At 38.3% G+C, this 18,402-nt stretch overlaps 1 protein-coding gene across 3 annotated transcripts; it reads left to right on the top strand.

The window, feature by feature from the left end:
- The first annotated feature begins 100 nt into the window (after nucleotides 1-100).
- On the top strand, nucleotides 101-17,876 carry USP16 (ubiquitin specific peptidase 16). Of its 3 annotated transcripts, none has more exons than XM_065741802.1 (18): nucleotides 101-182; nucleotides 2,058-2,156; nucleotides 3,242-3,420; nucleotides 4,104-4,207; nucleotides 6,620-6,723; nucleotides 8,423-8,598; nucleotides 9,536-9,628; nucleotides 10,193-10,323; nucleotides 10,695-10,782; nucleotides 11,092-11,170; nucleotides 11,787-11,878; nucleotides 12,637-12,693; nucleotides 13,849-14,016; nucleotides 14,607-15,270; nucleotides 15,871-15,962; nucleotides 16,947-17,033; nucleotides 17,298-17,454; nucleotides 17,566-17,876. In XM_065741802.1, exons 2-18 carry the CDS (start codon nucleotides 2,096-2,098, stop codon nucleotides 17,688-17,690), a joined length of 2,457 nt encoding a protein of 818 aa, XP_065597874.1. In that variant the 5' UTR covers nucleotides 101-182; nucleotides 2,058-2,095; the 3' UTR covers nucleotides 17,691-17,876. The 3 variants fall into 3 exon arrangements, with proteins under 3 accessions (XP_065597874.1, XP_065597873.1, XP_065597875.1); XM_065741801.1 differs by having other exon boundaries at nucleotides 8,420-8,598; XM_065741803.1 differs by lacking the exons at nucleotides 101-182; nucleotides 2,058-2,156 and having other exon boundaries at nucleotides 3,309-3,395; nucleotides 8,420-8,598.
- The last annotated feature ends 526 nt before the right edge of the window (nucleotides 17,877-18,402 follow it).

Genomic DNA, 18,402 nt, shown 5'->3' with positions numbered 1-18,402 from the left:
CGCATGCGCCACCACTCCCAGCACCACTGCCGCCGCCTCCCGTTCTCCTCCACCTCCCACCCCGCGCCTTCGCGGCCCACAATGCATCGCGCCGGAAGTTGTCCGGGGATGAGGTGAAGCGGCCGCGGCTGACCGGGATCGAGCCACGTGCAGTCATGCCGTCCGCGCTACGACGGTAGCAGGTGAGGGGCGGCAGCGTGCCGAGCATCACGGCTATTTCAATCCCAAGGTTCGCTTCGCTGGCGGTCCGCGGTCTCTCCTGTAGCCGAGGCGCTCGCCTTTTCCCATTGGCTGCTCCGCCTGTCAGTAAAGCCGTGGGGGCGTTTTCGGCCAATTGGAAGCGAGTGGGTTGGAGCCGCGTGCGGGTGCACGGCGAGGCCGGAGCGGGGCCGTGAGCGTGACACGTGAGGGGCGCGGGACGCGGTGAGTGCGGCAACCCCGACCCCGAGACCCTCTGGCCCTGCCCGCCTCCTGCAGCGGGGCGGAGGTGTCGGCTCCCCGCTGGCGGACCGCCGGGCTTTGCAGGCCTGAGGGCATTGCCCTTGAGTGTCTCGGGGTGCGGATGCGCTTTCGGTCCTTTTCAGTTCAGAGTGCTCTTTGGTGAAAAATAAAGCCGTCGTGAAGGGAAACCGACCCTAGCGTTTTGTTGGGTTAGGTGTTGGGTTCTGTGTCCCTCTTCCCAGTGTAAGTTTCTGATGGAGAGCTTGTGGAGAGCCTGTCGGACACGTCTGGCCGACCGCAGCAGGTTACGTGAACAGCTTGGTGCTGACCTGTCAGCATGGCTGGGGCTAAAGCAATTTGGGAAGGGCTGTAATGGCTTAGAACGGATTGTAAAAGATCAAACGCTGTAATTTTCTGCTGGGAAAAAAAAAGGTGCTGTGGAGTGACTTTGGATGAACTCATTCTTGAAATGAATGCATAGTTATAAATGTGACCATAGGATCACAGAAGGGTTTGGGTTGGAAGGAGTCTCAAAGCCCACCCAGCCCCAACCTGCTGCTGTGGGCAGGGCTGCCCCCCCACCAGTTCAAGCTGCCCAGGGCCCCATCCAAACTGGCCTTGAGTGCCTCTAGGATCTGCTCTTGAAGTTATTTAACCATTCTGCTACTTGTTATTTAACATCTGGGCTGTCAGCTCTACAAGCATGCTTTTTAAAGGGTTTTTCATACGCAAAGATCCTTTCTATGTGCTGTTTCTAAAGTCTCCCTATCTCAGTTACTCTGATTCTTTCTGGCAGTGGCAGCACCAAGCAGGCAGCTGTTTTGCTGGTGTGGTACTGATTCCAAGCTCAAGCATTTTGAAAGGATGGATGTTATGAGTCAGACTGAGTTCTGTGCTTACACATTTACCTGCAGCTGACTTGGAATGGTGGAGAGCAGAGCCAGGCCAGCTTGCAAAGCATGCATGAATCTACAGAGACTCAGTTATGAGCTTTTTTATAGACTCAGAGAATCATTTGAGTTGGAAGGTACCTTTAAAATCCATCTGGTCCAACTCCCCTGCAATGAGTGGAACACCTACAGATAGATCAGGTTGTTTGGAGCCTTATCCAACCTGAACCTGAGTGTCTCCAGGGATGGAGCATCCACCGCCTCTCTGGACAGCCTGTTCCACTGCCTCACTGTCATTACTGTAAGAACTTTTTCCTTATATCCAGCATAAATTTTCTCTCTTTTAGCTGGCATCAATTCTGACATCTGTGAGATAAGTTTCAGAATGGGGAAAAATTCAGTTTCATTTCCTGAAGTGCCTGTTTCACTGGTTACTTCAAGTCCAAGTCCTGAAAGTGTATGGGATTTTTTGACAGATAACTAATTCACCTTGTTCTTCTTTGCATTGCTTTTACTTTGAGGTTTTAAACCATTGTTAATAATTCATACTGACATCTTGTTTCTAGCACAGTTACAATTGCTTCTGTTAAATTATAATTAATGTCTTTTGAGAATTTCAATCTATGAGCTAATCCACCTGAAGGAACATCTTGGCCATAGAAACAGTGTGTTGTTCAGCAGCTGACAGATAAAACCCAAACCTAATTTCTGATTTTCCTTTACTAGGTCACTCTTGTGTGTAAAGAAAATCTTAAGTTACGAATATGGGAAAGAAACGCACCAAAGGCAAAACTACACAGGCTGATGAGTCTCTGGATATAGTGGGTATGTTTCTGCAGAGAAGTCTCTAGGCTTACAGAGGAAAACAGAATTATTTCTTTTAACCTCAGAGAAAGCTTGAATACTCCTTAATATCAGAATGCCTTTACACCAGCTGGCCTCACTGGCTTTGAAGTAATGATTACAAAGTGCAGGTTTGTATAATTGAAACTGAAGTTTTAAAAGAAACTTTAGCGTGACTAATTCTTCTAAAGTGCTGTAAGATAATACTATCTTGAAAACCATTATTCAGTCACCACCCTGTTGTACAGAACTTATTGTTCTGCTCTTGTGGTAGCTTCTGTATACTATGGCATTTTTAGCTTCTTTCCCCCCCTACCCCCCTTTTGTCAAGATCTATCTCTACTATGATTGTTGGTTATCTTTTTCCAGTTAAAAAAAAAAATCAGTTATGTTGTAACTGCCAGTGCCCTCTCATTTATTTGGTTACCCTGACAAAGTCCTATATGGCTGCAGATGGAAACCGTTACGAGTAATTCCATTGTAGCGTAGCAGCCAAGATACAAAAACTTGGTTTAAATGAAGACGGAGGTGAAGGTTATGAATTTTGTTGTTTTATTTTTAGTCATTTATTTTGAAGTCTTAAAAGAAAGCTTTTAACATCTGTATTTTGACTGTTATTGCCTATCATTTGTACTGTGATAAAATCTGGGATGCTTGTATGGAAATAAAGCTGTAGGTACCAACTTTAGTTACATCTCAGCAAGAACATTTTATAGCATTTTGTTGCTGTGGTTGAGGTCATAGCCTGGCTCACTAGATAGGTTTGTAACCAAAAGCTTTGACAGCTCTTCTGATGAGATGTAGATTTGAGTGATACTTGAATTATAAGTTTCTTAGCAATGCAAGAGTTTAGGATGTATCAAAAATATCCTCAGATTGTGAGTGGAAGTAACAAAGTACGGGCTTCTGAAAGGGTTTTCTGTCATGTCTGCTTAATTGTCTATCAACGTTCCTTTGAGTTTAGAGAGATCATCACAGTTTCTGGATTACATCCTGTGTCTTTGAAGTCCACAGACGTCTGCATTTGTTATGGTACCTACGAGATTCTTGTGCTTTATGTTTTGTAGAACCTGTTTGCAAGCATATTCGTAAAGGACTGGAACAAAGTTATCTGAAAAAGGCACTGTTGAATGTGGAATGGTGTGTTTGTCAGGACTGCAAGGCAGACAACAAGACACGAGAGAAATCTGAGGAAGAAACTGATGAAAGCCCTTCAATATGGTTATGTCTAAAATGTGGCCATAGGGTATCTCTTGTTTTGTTGTTAATTTTTGTTAACATCTTTATGTGCCTCGTAATAGAGTGGAACAACAGAGCTTCTAATTGAACAGTTACATCTTTTTATTATCATTTTAAACATGGTGCTGTGTGAGTGATTTGATATACGTTAGTCTCATGAAAAAGGTCTGCTCTTGAATTGCAAATGAAGTACTTGGAAGGTTGGCACAAAGGCATTTAGCAGACTTAAGGCTAAAATATAATCTTGAGGATGTACTTTCCTAGCAAGACCAAATTATTTTTCTAAGAAAATATAAATATGTGATAATGCTCTAAATATTTTTATTTTCACCGTAATATCTTGTACTTACATCAGTTTGTTGAAGTTAGAACTCTGCATGCCAAACAGTTGGTTGTTCGGGGGCTTTTTTGTTTGTTTTGTTTTGTTTTCTGTTGCATTCTTCAAGCTGTTCAAACTAGAATAAAATTAAGTAAATTAGATTTTCAGCCCCCAAAAGACTCTGGTTATTCTGCACTCAGTAAGGTACTTTTCTGACTGCAGAAAAAATGATTTGAGCCATCTATTCACCCTAATTGGTTGACCATAATTGATTGGTTTTCATTTAAATACTTTCTTTATACTCTGACTCTGTGTATGTTTCATTGATAGTCAACTGGATTTTGTGACACTTCTGGTTATCGACATTATAGGGCTGTGGCAGAAATTCTCAAGAGCAGCATGCTTTAAAGCATTACACAACGCCAAGATCAGATCCCCATTGTTTGGTTCTCAGTTTGGACAACTGGAGTGTGTGGTGAGTTTGTCAGGAAACAGTTAAGATGTAGCTAGAGGGCAACAGAGGCTGGGATATCATTTGTGTTTCTTTGTGATTTCTGACAGTTCTTTAGAAATACATAAAGCATTTCCACACGCAACAATCTTTAAGATCTGCTGAGTAAATATTGCTGTCTTGTAAAACTCCTAACTAGAACATTTTCCACAATTGAACTCAGAAGTGACCAATCAGTAAATGCTGTTTATTTCTTTATGTTACTGCTTTTGCTTGGTCAAAATGTATATAGAACATATACATAGAAAAACATGTATATAGCTCTCAGTCTCAGAAACATGTATATAGCTCTCAGTCTTAACTTCAATTCCCTTTCTGATGCAAACTTAATTAAGAACTCATTTAGTGAGAAGATAAAAGTAATTATGACTTCTTAATACAAGATGCATTGTTCAGGAAGCACAGATGCAGGATTAAAAGATGCTGTTGAGTCAATTACTATGAATTCTGTCCTGGTAATATTCTCTTCTCTTAAAAGAAACAGTATGTTAGTGTGTATTGGAAAACGGTAGCATCCTTAACTGTGCTGTACAGAAACATAGTATCTAACATAATTCTGATTTTGCTTAGTGTCACCTTTTTCTAAACTTATTATTCAACATTATGTTGATTTTATGTTAGGCTGTCTCTTTACTTGATCATATTTCGCATGTACATGTAATGATTCATATTTTTAATCTACTCGAGAATAGAAATGGACATTTTTAGTAATACATACATATTACTTAAGAACATGTGGATTGCTTTATGCTTTGAAATGAGTGTTAAAATTACGATTTTGATGTACTTTTTCTCTCTTGGAAAATGCCAATAGTTTTAAAATGAAAGTACTCTTGAATGAGAGAAAGTTGTCTAAACAAGATATTTTCCTTCCTTCTCGAATGTTTCTCTTCTACAGACACATACAAAAAGTTAACCAGAGAACAATATTGGGTGTAAAGTATTGTTGTTAATCAGAACTACAGTCCAGAGCTGTATTTCACAGTGGTATTAGTCCTTAACACCAAAAAGTTGAGAGCAGTTTTAATCAGAATTTGTTAATGCTAAATTTGTTAATGCTACGAATTTATGAATTAATGTACAAAGTGTGTATGCATACATGACTGAAACTGGACTTGAATAATACCTATATAAGCAGTTACCAAAAAATGGTTTTGAATATGGACAGAAAGAGGAGAGTTCTAGTAATTCATTATCTTCTACTGTTTTGGGCTTACAAGAAATGCTGTTGTACGTATTTGCAGTATGACATAACAGTTGTATGTAATACATAACAGTAGTAATGGTTTTCACGCATTAGTCATGAGTGAATTGGCATCTCTGAAAAAACTTAATTTCAATCTCTTCATTTCTTCAAGACTTCCTATAAAAACAGTTGTTGAAAGGTTACTGGGTTAAAGATTGCCCACAGAAGTAACTATAATTTGTTATTCCAGGAGTAAGAATGCCAACTTGTACAATTAACCAAACTGACAATAAATACATACTCAGAGATTCCACAGGTAGAACCAGGGTTTTTCTTGTTGTTTTTGTTTGTTTGTTTTTAGTAAAACATTGGAAAAAATAGAAAAATTACAGCTAATACTGAAGATGATAGAGATTAAGGGAAGCAATTTACTGCAGGCTTCTGCTGCTTTTAAGGTCAGAAAGTTACAGATAATCCTGAGATCTGCTAAATGCATTTGTGCCTAATAACTGTAATTGCCATGTTTGAAAGTGCAGAAGTGTTTGCATTCCCTTCAGTACCTTTTAAAACCTCTTCAAATAGCTGATTGGGTACAGCTACAAAATGGATATGTACAACTCTCCATATGCTGTATGTGTTCCAGTAAAATTTAACTCTTACTGAAGCATTTGTCACTATAATTTCTATCAAAATTATGCTGAAATCAGATCAGTGGTCTAAGCATGTACTTTCTTTGCTTGTGTAGAGACAAATAGAATTATTTCAATATCAAAAACGGGGGTGGGAAAAAAAGCATGCAGGATCAATGAAGCACAAAAATAATCAGGGCCTGTTATCTCACTTCCTTTTTTTGGGCAAAATTTGCCCAGCACTTCCTTTGCATGCAGCCTGGGTTTATAAGCACATCCCTTTCAAAGTCCCTTTTTTGTTTGTAAATCACTGCATCCTGACATTGTTAAATGAAGTTTAAAAACGTACTTACTTTCTTAATCAGAAATAAATTTAACATTCTTCTGTAAGACTTCAAAAATTTCAAAAACAAAAAACCAAACTCCTGTAACTTGTAATGTTTTATGTTTGTGTAATTTATTGCATGAAGCAAGTAAGTAGTTTAGGAATTGTAATGGGGAAAAAAATAGGACTAATTATTTTTTTTATCATTTTTTGGGGGGGCGGGTGGACCACTACAGGTGCTATGAATGTGACAATGAAGTTCCATACAGTACTTCTACACGATTGGGCCAGACTGTGGATTATATTAAAAAACAAGTTTGTGTCAACTCATCACGTTTAGGTAAGTAACTGTAGTATCCACAGAGTAAACCACAAAGTCCCTTAAAAACAGCAGATAATTCTGTAACTCAAAAACGTTCAGTAATTCTTTTCTTACTAAAGAGTATCTTATGGTAATTTGAATGACTGACTTCTTCATTTATTTATCTTTGTTAGTCTGGAAGCAAAATATCCTAGCCCATAGACTTAATTGGACCAGATTTTGCTTAATCCCCTAAATTTTACAGCCAAAAAATAAAAGAATAGCAGGAAATTAAATATGTATTAGAGTGTTCTGTGAGTAAATAATTGATTTCAGTGCTAAGAAAGGTCATTTTTATTCGTCAGTATTGCTCAGTCTCTCTTGAGATCTGAGGAAAAAAATTAATTGTTATTGCTTAAAGGTAATTTGATTTTTACTTCTTTATGTATTTATGTAGACATTTTAAAGTGTACCAGCTAGAGTGGCAGGTCTTCAGCTCTTGCAGCATGTGTACTCCTTCCATTGGGATACTTGAGAATTTGTTTTCTGCGGGTGTACACGTTGCTGCAGAGAATTGAGAGCTATGCAGTCTGCCTTCAAAATGCGGTTGTTTAAAAGCAAAGAACAGCAGCTTCCCACTCCAGTTTCCACAACATGCTGTGCCCTGCAAAACTATTTCTCTGTAAGGCATTTCCACTTGGAGGAGTTTTCATAGCAAAATAAATGCTCTAACTCCTACCAAGATTTCCAACATCATCCTACGCTTGAGTCACATCATAGCTCCTTTTGGAAACAGATCACACCCAAACCAGCAACGCCAAGTAGTTGTCTCTGCATATTTTGTTCAGGAATCAGCTGAGCTTTTCCCAAAGGGGATCAGAATCTTTGGGTGTGTTTGCTCCCTCTTTGCCGAATAAGTAGTTCCATTACGTGTAATATTTGAACTTAGATTGCTTGCTGGAATATTTGTTTTCAGATTTGAACAAGACTGCTGATTTAATACCCGCCTATGGTTGTCTGTTTCAGAAATTCCAGCAGTTATTCTTTTCTTGTTCTTCAACAAATGTGATATTGTCTTATTTTCTTGCTTTCTTTGAGCTGGCATTTCATTGTCTTTAAAAGTTAATCTCAACTCCCAGCCCTAGTCGTCAGAAACCTTATCAGAAGTAGACAGCCAAACTGGTAGAACCAGTACAGGTGTTATTCTGAAAACTACCTGGTGTTCCTTTATGGTTTTGTTAAACAAGTCATTGAAATTTTGAGCCATACACCAAGCTAATTTGGGGGAAAATACCTTTAATGTGTCATGAAGAATATGTACCTCTTGGTTTCATCTGTATTATATTCATGAAGAAAACACAAGGATTTTTTCACAGTGGGGATCCTTTTGAGGTTGCTTTCAGACAATAATGCCATATCAAGAGGCCCAGATGCCATCTTGTTGGGTGCTGTAGAAACTCCTAACGGAGGGGGTGAAGTTTCAGAGAACACATGCTGAGTTTCAGGGATTGGCATGAATGGGCTCAGAGTCGTGTTTAAATGCTAAGCTGACACAAAATGCTGTTTTAAGAGTTTCTTGTTTGTTTTAGACTGTCTGTGTGATCAGAGTTAAGAGCCTTACATCTGTAGGATTACAGAATTGTCGTATGTTCAAGTTTCAAACATCGTAGATTCTTCCTGCAGATTACAACTTCATTGCCACTTCCTTGTTGCTGAATTAATGTATTTGTTTCAGCAGAAAAAGAACGAGAGAAGAAAGACATTGGAAATCAAAAGGTAGAGAAAGACAGCAGAAATGAGCAAGAAAAAGAAGTTTTGCTGAAAGAGAGTTCTCATTCCAGTACCAACTCTGAAGTGACCGTGAAAGGACTAAGTAACCTGGGGAATACATGTTTCTTCAATGCAGTGATGCAGGTACAGTAGTTAATCCTGTTCTTACAGAGGTAAAAACAAAAAAAATAAGGCAAAGAAATGACACCACTAGGATATGATATTTATCTGCCAAGAATGATGGGTTCGCTTTAAAAATAGTGCATTGGCCCAGAGGAATATGAAGGAATGGCACTGCAGGTTCAGACTTGCTCTAAGTGAAGGTCTAACCAATTGCCTTGTCTTTGAGGGACAGTATCTTTTATTGATAGAGATTAAGCATGCCAACATCCTAATTTAGTAATAACATAAAAATACATTGTAAAGCAGTCTGGTATGTTACCCTTCCTGACCTCTTAGAATATGACATTAATACCCGAAGACCGTGGATGTTTACTGAAACAAAATACTCACTGTAAGCAACAGGAAATCAAATAGAGGAAAGTATTAACTGGATCAGCACATGGCATTGCCATCTTGCATGTCTTTTAGCTAAGAAGTGCATAGATAAATAAATTTCCTCTTTTACATGTTCTAAAGCTTGCATGTTACCTTGTACTCTTTGGCTCCTGAGCTTTACTTGAGCAAAATTCACATTGCACTTGTAGAATTTAATGAACGGTTTCATTTTATTTTCAATACGTTTTAGGCCAAGGAAATATGTACACTGCATTTACCTTTGGATTTAAAACAGACACTAGTAAGTAGACTGTCAAAAGATCAGTCTGTTGAAGAATAATACATCTGGAGCTTCTGCGACCTAGCAAATATAAAGAGGAGTTATTTGCAATTCCCCTTAGTTCTGTAGGATTTACTTTTGGCAGTTAAACATTGTATCCAGGGTTGTTAACTCTCTAGTTCTGGTTGCCTGATATAATTTACCATTAATCTTGTTGCTAACATGTGGCAAGTAGAACTTCCCTTCCTATTGTTCCCTGGCTACCTGTTTTCTGGCTATTTTTCTTTCTTTTGTCTTCTATAGAATTTATCACAGACCCCAGTCCTGAGGGAGCTGCTTAAAGAAGCTAAAATGCCTGACACAACAGTTAAGATCGAGTCACCTGAGTTATTCATGGTATATATGTTTCAACCTTCATTGTGGATTTGTTTGTTTTTCTCAAGTCTGCTTAAAAAAAAAAACAACAACCAAGCAATACTCTCTTCTCTAGATTGGAAAACTGCTTAACTGTTAACAAGATTAAAATGTAGAATTGGTGTGAACTTCACCACTGAATTTAACAGAGTTGCAAACGAAGTCAGCAGTGCTCTTTCATGATCAAAGTAATGAAAATGTGTAATTTTTGCATTTGTCTGAATATAATGTAGAGAACTAGAAAATGTCTCCTGCACAAATCCAGTGGAGATTTGGCTGGGGAAAAAAAAAGGGGGTTAAAGCACGCAATGCAGAGTTGTAAGTGAGCGGAAAAGTAGTTAATGACTCTCAGGTTATTGTTTTGATATCACGTGATGAGAAACCATTTGTTGCTTGTTCTTGTTGGTGTAACACATTGCCATCTTGAAATTTTGTGTATTCTTTATAAGAGTATTTTCAAGAAGAGATCAGACCAGGAAAGAAGTTATCCAGAAGGATCAGTCACCAAACTAAGGTTTGGTTCTACTCGTTTTTTTTTTCAAACAGGAACCTCAGATGGTAAAATTAGAGCAGCCGGGTCCTTTGACTTTAGCCATGCATCAATTCCTGACAGAAATGCAAGAGACGAGGAGAGGGGTGGTCACTCCTAAGGAACTTTTTGCTCAGGTTTGTAAAAAGTGAGTATCTACATAATTGCATAGCTTAATGAGTATAGGAGGGGGAGGAGAGTGTTGTATAAACAAAAGGTCAGTTTTCTTCTTCTTTTTCTTGAGCTTACATCACCACATATAAAACTACCGTAGTACTTTCAGTTTGTAAGGATAAAAAGCAAAATGTAAGTGAAAAGAAATAAAATGAAAGATATTTCATGATACAGTGACAAGTTCTGATTGGCTAGCCTCACGTTTTTAAAAGCTACCGTATACAGATGTTTAGTACTTTTACACATGTGGATGCTTGAGATTCTGTACTTGTGTGTCTGGTACATGGTTTTACTCCTTTATCTCTAATATCAGCTGTACCTTACAATTACTGTTTACTTTAACAGAGCAATACGATTTAAAGGTTATCAGCAGCAAGACAGTCAGGAATTGCTTCGTTACTTACTTGATGGAATGAGAGCAGAAGAAATCCAGGTGAGCATTCGTTTCATTGTTGCATATCAGTCTCTTCTTCAGAATGTAAAGTATTTAATCCTTGGACTAATTTCCTTATATAGGAATTGCAGCGTGGTTTGTTTCTCAGTCAGAAAGAAACTGGCTTTCTTTTTATTTTATTTTTTTTACATCAAAATGCAGGAACTCTTCTGTCATTACAGTCAGTTGTGTTGTATGGATTCTTTTAACAGTAAAGATAATTTTTTTTTCTTGATTTGAAGCACTTTACAAAACTATCTGAAGTTATTTAGGAAATTGTGCAATGTGTATTTGTTTTGAAAATTTCAGCGAATAAGTGTTGGAATACTGAAGGCCCTGACTGACTCAGACAAACAAAACGAAGAAGAACTGAAAAAGAAGATTAAAGGTAAGGATATGTGTTGCTGATGCTGTGATCATTTAAATTCTTCCTTTTCATTCTGTGAGCAGCAGTTGTCACTAACAGATACATGTTAAATGCCACATCTTGAATGTGTGTCTGTCTAGAACATATGACTTGAAAGCATTAAATGATATACAGTGGTGTTTTTTCTATAGTGGAGTAAGACAATATGTGCTGCAGTGGAAGTATAGCTTGAGGAAACTGGATTTGTTTATAGAGGACTTATTCTGATGAAAGCCAGTACTTGGTTTTAGCTTCAGACAATTGTCTGAGGTAAATCCTGAGAGAAAATGGGAACTCCTGCTGGGGTATGGTAATTTTGAGGAGTTCAAAAAATGCATTTGAGTTGAGAAAGTAACAGAGTTTTCAGTTTAGTCAGAATGTCTTTTGCAAATGTGTTTTCCCACCTGTTCCTTTAATATATAAATGGATCTAATTCTAAGAGTCTTAACTGCACTTCCTGAGTAGGCTAGAGCAGGCTAACACATGCCATGTTAATGTTGGTGGGATTTTTAGAGGTTTGGTATGCTGTAATTAAATGGGTTGCCTGTACATTATATGCAGTATTATTAACTTTAATATATTCTTTTTCAATTCTCAGAATTTGAAAAGAAGAAGGGAATAAAAAGCTTTGTAGATCGGATCTTTGGTGGAGAATTAACCAGTACTATTATGTGTGAGGAATGCAGAACAGTAAGTAAAGTACCTGCTTTGAATACTCTGGAGTATGAGTTTATGTCCTCTTGAGAAGAATGTTGAAGTAACTTTGTAGAAATAAGTGGAATTAGAGAGATCTTCTTTGTTTAATACAATCTGATGAGCTGCATGGTTGGCTGGAAGTCTGTTTTCCCTTATGCTGTAAAGCTAATATTCCATTCCTCTTCAAGAGTTCCAAAAAAAAAAGGGTGGCAGCAACAAGCTGCCTCTACCAAAGAATTTATCATCAGATTCCTGGTAAACACGTTCCAGTGGTGCAAATGATAGTGAATGAATTGTTCTGTTACCAGCAGTATGCTACAGGAGTCTCTCTTTTTCATTAGACAGTTAAGTCTCCCTTTCCCACATGGGAATTACCATGGAGTTCCTAGGAAAGTAGTTAAGGAAGAGGGCGCTGTGGGGATAGGGCATCCCAAAAATGGACTCATTATGGGTATTAGTGAGTGGGTTAGATAAGTGTCCTGGCAGATCTCAGAATCAATCTCGTAGGTCCTCTGTCGTATTCTTGCGTTCTAGGAAACTAAAACCTGGGGAAGTATTTATTTCTGTAGTGATAGAACTGATAGAATTTGGTTGTGAATAGTTGTTTGTGAATATAGATTGACTATGTTTTACGTTTGCATGCCTGAGTAGGGGGGGAAGACATTGCAACAAGGATACATACAGATAAACTTATTGCCAGCGAGTATCCATATCCAGAAATTTAAATTGAACTCTTAAATATTCATTTAAAGGTATCCTTGGTCCATGAATCATTCCTTGACTTGTCGCTTCCTGTACTAGATGATCAGGTAAGGACCTGTATGTGCTTGACACCTGACTTAATTCTGTTGGCTTATTTTAAAGTACCTATGTTATATAATCATTTGGGAATTAATATATGCATCATTCTAAATGCCTCTTTACGTATTAAAATACTATTCATGCCTCAAAAAGGCAGAGAATAAGATTTTCTTGAGAGTTACTCCTGTATGTTACAGCTTGTAGGTTCCCCTTGTAAAATCAGTGATAGTCTATTGGTGATTATCCTGCCTTGTTGGTTAATATCTCTGGTGTAGTCATTGGCTTAGGAATAATCTGGTAAGCTCAGATGCCATCTCACTACTGTGGAAGACTGAGTTGCTCAGAACAATGTTAACCAGTTTCCCTTGCTGTCATTAGTGAACTAAATGGCATGATGGAGATGGTTGCCTACTGGTATACTTCAGTGATTGATTTTTTGACCTTTCATCTGTTTTTCTACACTCAGTGCAATAATACTTTTCATAATCTAAAATCATATTGTGTAAAATTGAGAAACATTGTTAGAATAGTGTCTGAATACTTATTTGATTTGATTGATCTCAAAAATCAGTGCTCAGAATACTTGATCTGCTTTGTGCTTCAAATTGATAATCAGCATGTATAATATTCCAGATTTGCCATGTAGCACTGCCCAAATAATGGATATTGAAATGAAATCCCCTGAACCGAAGGCATCATGCGTCTTCTGCAATGAACAGATTTCATTTTAGCAGAAGCAAATAAATGACAATGGTGCAAATTGTGTGGCATGCCATTCAACTGCAGATGTCTGTACTTGTGTGAAATACTCTTTAGTGAATTCAATGAGATTTTCATCTGTTAGAGGCAAAGGTAATATTGTCCTTTTATGGGTCCAGAATTCAGCTCTGATATACTGACTTTTTCCTACTGTTTCATTTTGCAAGTCATCATTTCTCATGAGCTTCATCTGGAGTGAGATCCATCTCTTCTAAGCATTAGGGTTGCTGGCATCAATGAGTTGGTAGTACGTTAGTATTAAAATGTTATGTCTTGAGTTCAAAACCCACTTAACGTTCCTGTAGTTCTCTCTGGAATGCTGCTTTGTTACTCAGGACAGTAATGTATTTGTTTCTGTGGTTATTTTGTGGCTTTTTTCTTTTCTTTTTTTTTTTTCCTACCAGAAAATTAAAAATACAAATGAGAGAAATGTTAAAAAAAACAAAGGAAAGGAATCTGAAGAAGAGGAAGAGGATAAAAGCGATTATTATATTAAACAGAGAGATGAGTTCCCTGGCATAAGCAAGCACCTTCAGAAAAAAGTGAAGAAACAGGCCAGAAAACAAGCCAAGGTTGGTTTTGCTAAGCATTCCATTTATACTAATGGATGACTTGAAACTTGGGGTAAAACAAGTTGTTTCTTATTGCATCCTCAGTTTAGATGGAGGAAGGGACAACTTAGAATTTCTCCTCAGTCAAATGCACAACCAAAAAGGCTGATTCTGTGTGCATCACAGCTATGAAGAAGTTAGACGTCCTGTTAAGAGCTGCTATGCAAGGAATATGTTAATATCCAGAAGAATGTGGAATTAATGCTACTTCAAATGGGCAACGTACTTGTGTCAGACAGTTTCTCCAGTCATTGGCTGTAAGATAGTCACAGATCTTCAGAATACAGGCTTAAGGAAGTGTCTTTCAATTACTGTTCCCGTTGTGTCTTCATCTTACTATGTGACAGGATGCAGTGGGGAGAGCTGTATCTGGGCAAGGATAAACTCAGTGTTGATTAAACCGACATCAGATCACTAAATTGTAGGTATTTTTCCACACAGATATGAGGTGCAGCAAAGAATTTGATAAATAAATGGTCAGAAATGCTAAGTATCATTTAAACTTCCTCTTCTTTTTCTATGCTTACATAATTATGTATACCAATTTGCAGAGCCAGCGTCGCCAGCAAAAACTCCAAGGAAAGGTACTTCAATTGACAGATATCCATACTACTGAAGGATCAGAAAAAGATGTAGCATATGACCAGGAAAGAGAGGCAGAAATTAAGTCTGAAATTCCTGATGTGAAGCAAGAAGAGGACTCATCAAATGATTGCAGAGATGAACCTCAGAATGATTTAAATACACAGGGAAGTAGTACAGACAGTCAGAGCGTTCCTGAAAATACAGGAAAGCCAGAACAAGGATGTGTAGAAAAGGAGTCTGTAGTGGATCTCCCCACGGAAGACTTAGATTCTCCTGTAGTGTTTGTCAATGGCCTTGACGACCTATCTTTGAAAGATGAGGATGAAGAAAATGAAGATGAGGAAGGACTTGCCACTGACTTCTCAAAACTACGATTGGGTGCCAGTGCTGAATCTGATATAAACATCTTAGATGACCTTCAAACTGTTCCAGCTAAGACATGTGAAATAGTGACCGAAGATGCAGAAAAGGCTTTTTGTACTCTTGCCGACAGGGAAGACATGAACCCAGAAGAAGGCTCAATCCATCACTGCTTGTATCAATTTACCCATAATGAGAAACTTAGCGAGAACAATAAACTGCTCTGTGATGTGTGTACGCAAAGACGTTACGGACCAAAGAACACAAAAAGTATGATTGAGATGTATAAATATGTATATAATTTAATCTTTTAAATGAACAGAATTCCTGGTTGCTGCTTGGGTGGTTGATGGGGGTGCTCCTAAAAGAGCGCCTGTGTAACTTCAAATCTAAGTTGTAGGTTGTGAGAACCTCTTTTACGCAGGCCTATGCAAGCTTTTAATCAAGCAAAGTTAGGCGTGCTCACAAGCTTGGGTACAGAATACTGGAGGACTGGAACAGAAGAGTGGTCAAAGAGGCATGGGTTTAGTTTAGGGGCTTCATTTCAATCTAAAGCTTAATTCATCCACCCTATTAAGTGGTTATTCTTTCTTCTCTCAAGCGTGAAATTTCTGTAACAGTCATAGGGAAATCATGTCGGTGTTTGCTCAAAAGACCAACGAAGGCTGTATACAGTTTCAGATTAAGAGAGTTGTAGAGAACATGCAAGAGTTTGTCCTGCATGTGCTAGCTCTGAGTAGACGTGGCATGAGCAGTTAGTGATTCTGTGATCTGAGTGCTGCATGATGGCAGCTGTTTTACAGTTCATCATGTTAAAGTGGAATGTTTGGATGTAGATGTTAATCACTGATGTCTTTTTCTTTTTTGCAGATGAGAAGTATGTTTATACTAATGCCAAAAAGCAAATGCTGATTTCTCTTGCTCCTCCCATTTTAACTCTTCACTTGAAGAGATTTCAGCAGGTAATGAACAGCAGTTATTTCAAAAATTTGTGTTTTTCATATGTATATTTGCATATTATTCTAGTTTTACTGAGGTCTGGTGTCAGCATATTTCTGTTTTTCTCTAATATTGTTTTGGTTTTTTGGTTGTTTGTGTTTTTCTTCCAGAGTATGGGAGGCAGTTATATGCCAGGTTGTTTTTTTTATTTGCAGTATATTAATACTTCACTACTGTGAGTGCAAACTGTGTTAAGTAGCATGTTAACATTGTTCCTTGCTACTGCAGCAGTTGATGAACTCTTAGATTTTTGTACAGATAGAAACAGGATGCCTTACTAAAAGAATTTAACAAATAGACTTTGGAAAAACTTTGCATTAGGGCTTTGAATTTTTAAGGGAAAAGGAAAAAAGAGGAAACAGATGGGGATAGCAGACAGTATTGTGTCTTTTCAGTTCAAAGCCATCTAAATATTTTGGTCAAAGTAGGTAAAATTAAAAAATAAGAGAGGTCACTTTTTATGTAGATGAAAAGCAATCCCACAGAGAAAGTGCATATGTATAGGATATTCCTGAAGATGATTGTACAGTAGGGAAACGACATTTGTTGCCTTTTCACTTGTTTTTCCAGTTTGATACTGGGAGGTAGAATTTTCATCAGTTTTGACAGCTGAGGACATCAGGCATACTGCAGTATCTAGAAGAGATGTCTTTGTAGTTACAGGATTCTATACTGAGTTGATACTTTCTCTCCTTCTGCTACCCACTGAGTTACTGTAAGAAAGTTGAAGAGCCATCTTGTGCAGCCTGTAGGAGCAGGGAGGCAGTACCAGAACACCCTGGGCACTGGAGAAAAATCGATACAATTTTGCTTCTTTACCATCTTTCCTAACATAAAATATAGTCTGTACTGCTGAAAAAAAAACACCTGAAGTGTTTAGTAATTAAGCATAGTTTTAGTGCACTGCATTTAAAACTATGAATTTTCCTTCTTTTTGTCTGTTTAAGGCTGGATTTAATCTACGGAAGGTTAACAGGCATATCAAATTTCCAGAAGTGATAGACTTGGCTCCTTTCTGTACAGTTAAATGTAAAGTAAGTAGTGGAGTATCATTCGTATTGTCCTGACTTTTAATGTGCTTTCACAATTCTGCTGCTTAGCAAAATCTGTGTTGGATGCTTATCAGGTGTTTTGTTTTTTTTTTTTTTGTGATAAATTAAGATAGCTTTTAAGTGCCACTTGCACTTGGGTCTGTGTACTGCCACGGATGACCGACAAATCAAAGTGAAGAGTTTGTGTTTCTAGCCTTGTGTAAAAGCCAGTACCTGACTGACGTGCCTTCACCTCCACTGTTTCAGAACGTGGCTGAAGGGAATACAAAGGTATTATACTCTCTGTATGGAGTTGTTGAACACAGTGGAACAATGAGGTCTGGGCACTACACTGCTTATGCTAAAATGAGAAATATGAACAACCATCTTTCTGATCTCATCCTTCAAGGACAGCCTCCTCAAGGTAAGCCATTAACAGTGTTTTCCAGTTCCTTTTTACTGCCCAACACTAACAGGACTGAGTACTTTGATACCTGGTTGTAACTTTTGCTCTGGAAACTCTTTGCTTTCACAGCCTTAGAAACTGAACCAATGAAAGGACAGTGGTTCCACATCAGTGATACCCACGTACAAGCTGTGTCTACATCAAAAGTGCTGAGCTCACAAGCCTATCTTCTGTTCTATGAGCGACTGCTGTAACTCATCCAACAAGTCCTCTTGCTGTATAACCACCTTCAGTGCCCTAAAAGAAGGCAGGGACATGTAAGTCATACTAACAAATGTGTTAGAGCTGCTGTATACAACTGCAAGGATAGACGTGCTTCTCAGACACACCGACACGTGGTTAACTTATACTTTTTCCAGTGTTTTCACTACTTACAAACAAAGAACTTTTTTTTCCAAAATTACAGCTTGACATTTCTATTGAGTATTCATATGTTGGTACAAACAAGCAGCTCTTTCATTTCACAGAGATGAGCTGTGACGTGGTTACAGCGACCTGTTAGCTCTGTGTTTCAGAACTTTCTAGGCGGGTTAGAGCCAAGACACGTTCAGTATTGGCTGCCTTAGTGTTGTTGGTTTATTTCCAGTAGCGCCCTCCATTTGCACTCTCTCGAGGAAGCCTTTGGTACAGGCACCTTACTGCAGCACAGCGACAGGGCTGTGATCACAGCTCTTAGTACAGGTGCTTCAGTTAAGCATTTGTGTTCTGGAGCATTAAGAAAGCTTGTCCTTTTCTCCCCTAGCTTGGCTTCACCCTGGTTCACATACAGTCCTGGCTCCTTGTGCTAGAGCAGCAGCTGTTTACATTCAGTGCATTTTTCACAACACCCTTACTAAGAAAATGAGTGCTCTCATGTGTTCTTGTTACCCTTGAAGTCATCAGCAGTAGCACTTGTGCAGCTGATGA

Source organism: Cyrtonyx montezumae, unplaced genomic scaffold (assembly GCF_038088225.1).
Source record: "Cyrtonyx montezumae isolate F1298 unplaced genomic scaffold, pur_monq_1.0 scaffold_3, whole genome shotgun sequence".
NCBI classification, from domain to species: Eukaryota; Metazoa; Chordata; class Aves; order Galliformes; family Odontophoridae; genus Cyrtonyx; species Cyrtonyx montezumae.
Note: the sequence above shows the minus strand (reverse complement) of the source record. Positions and strands in the feature narration are given on the sequence as shown.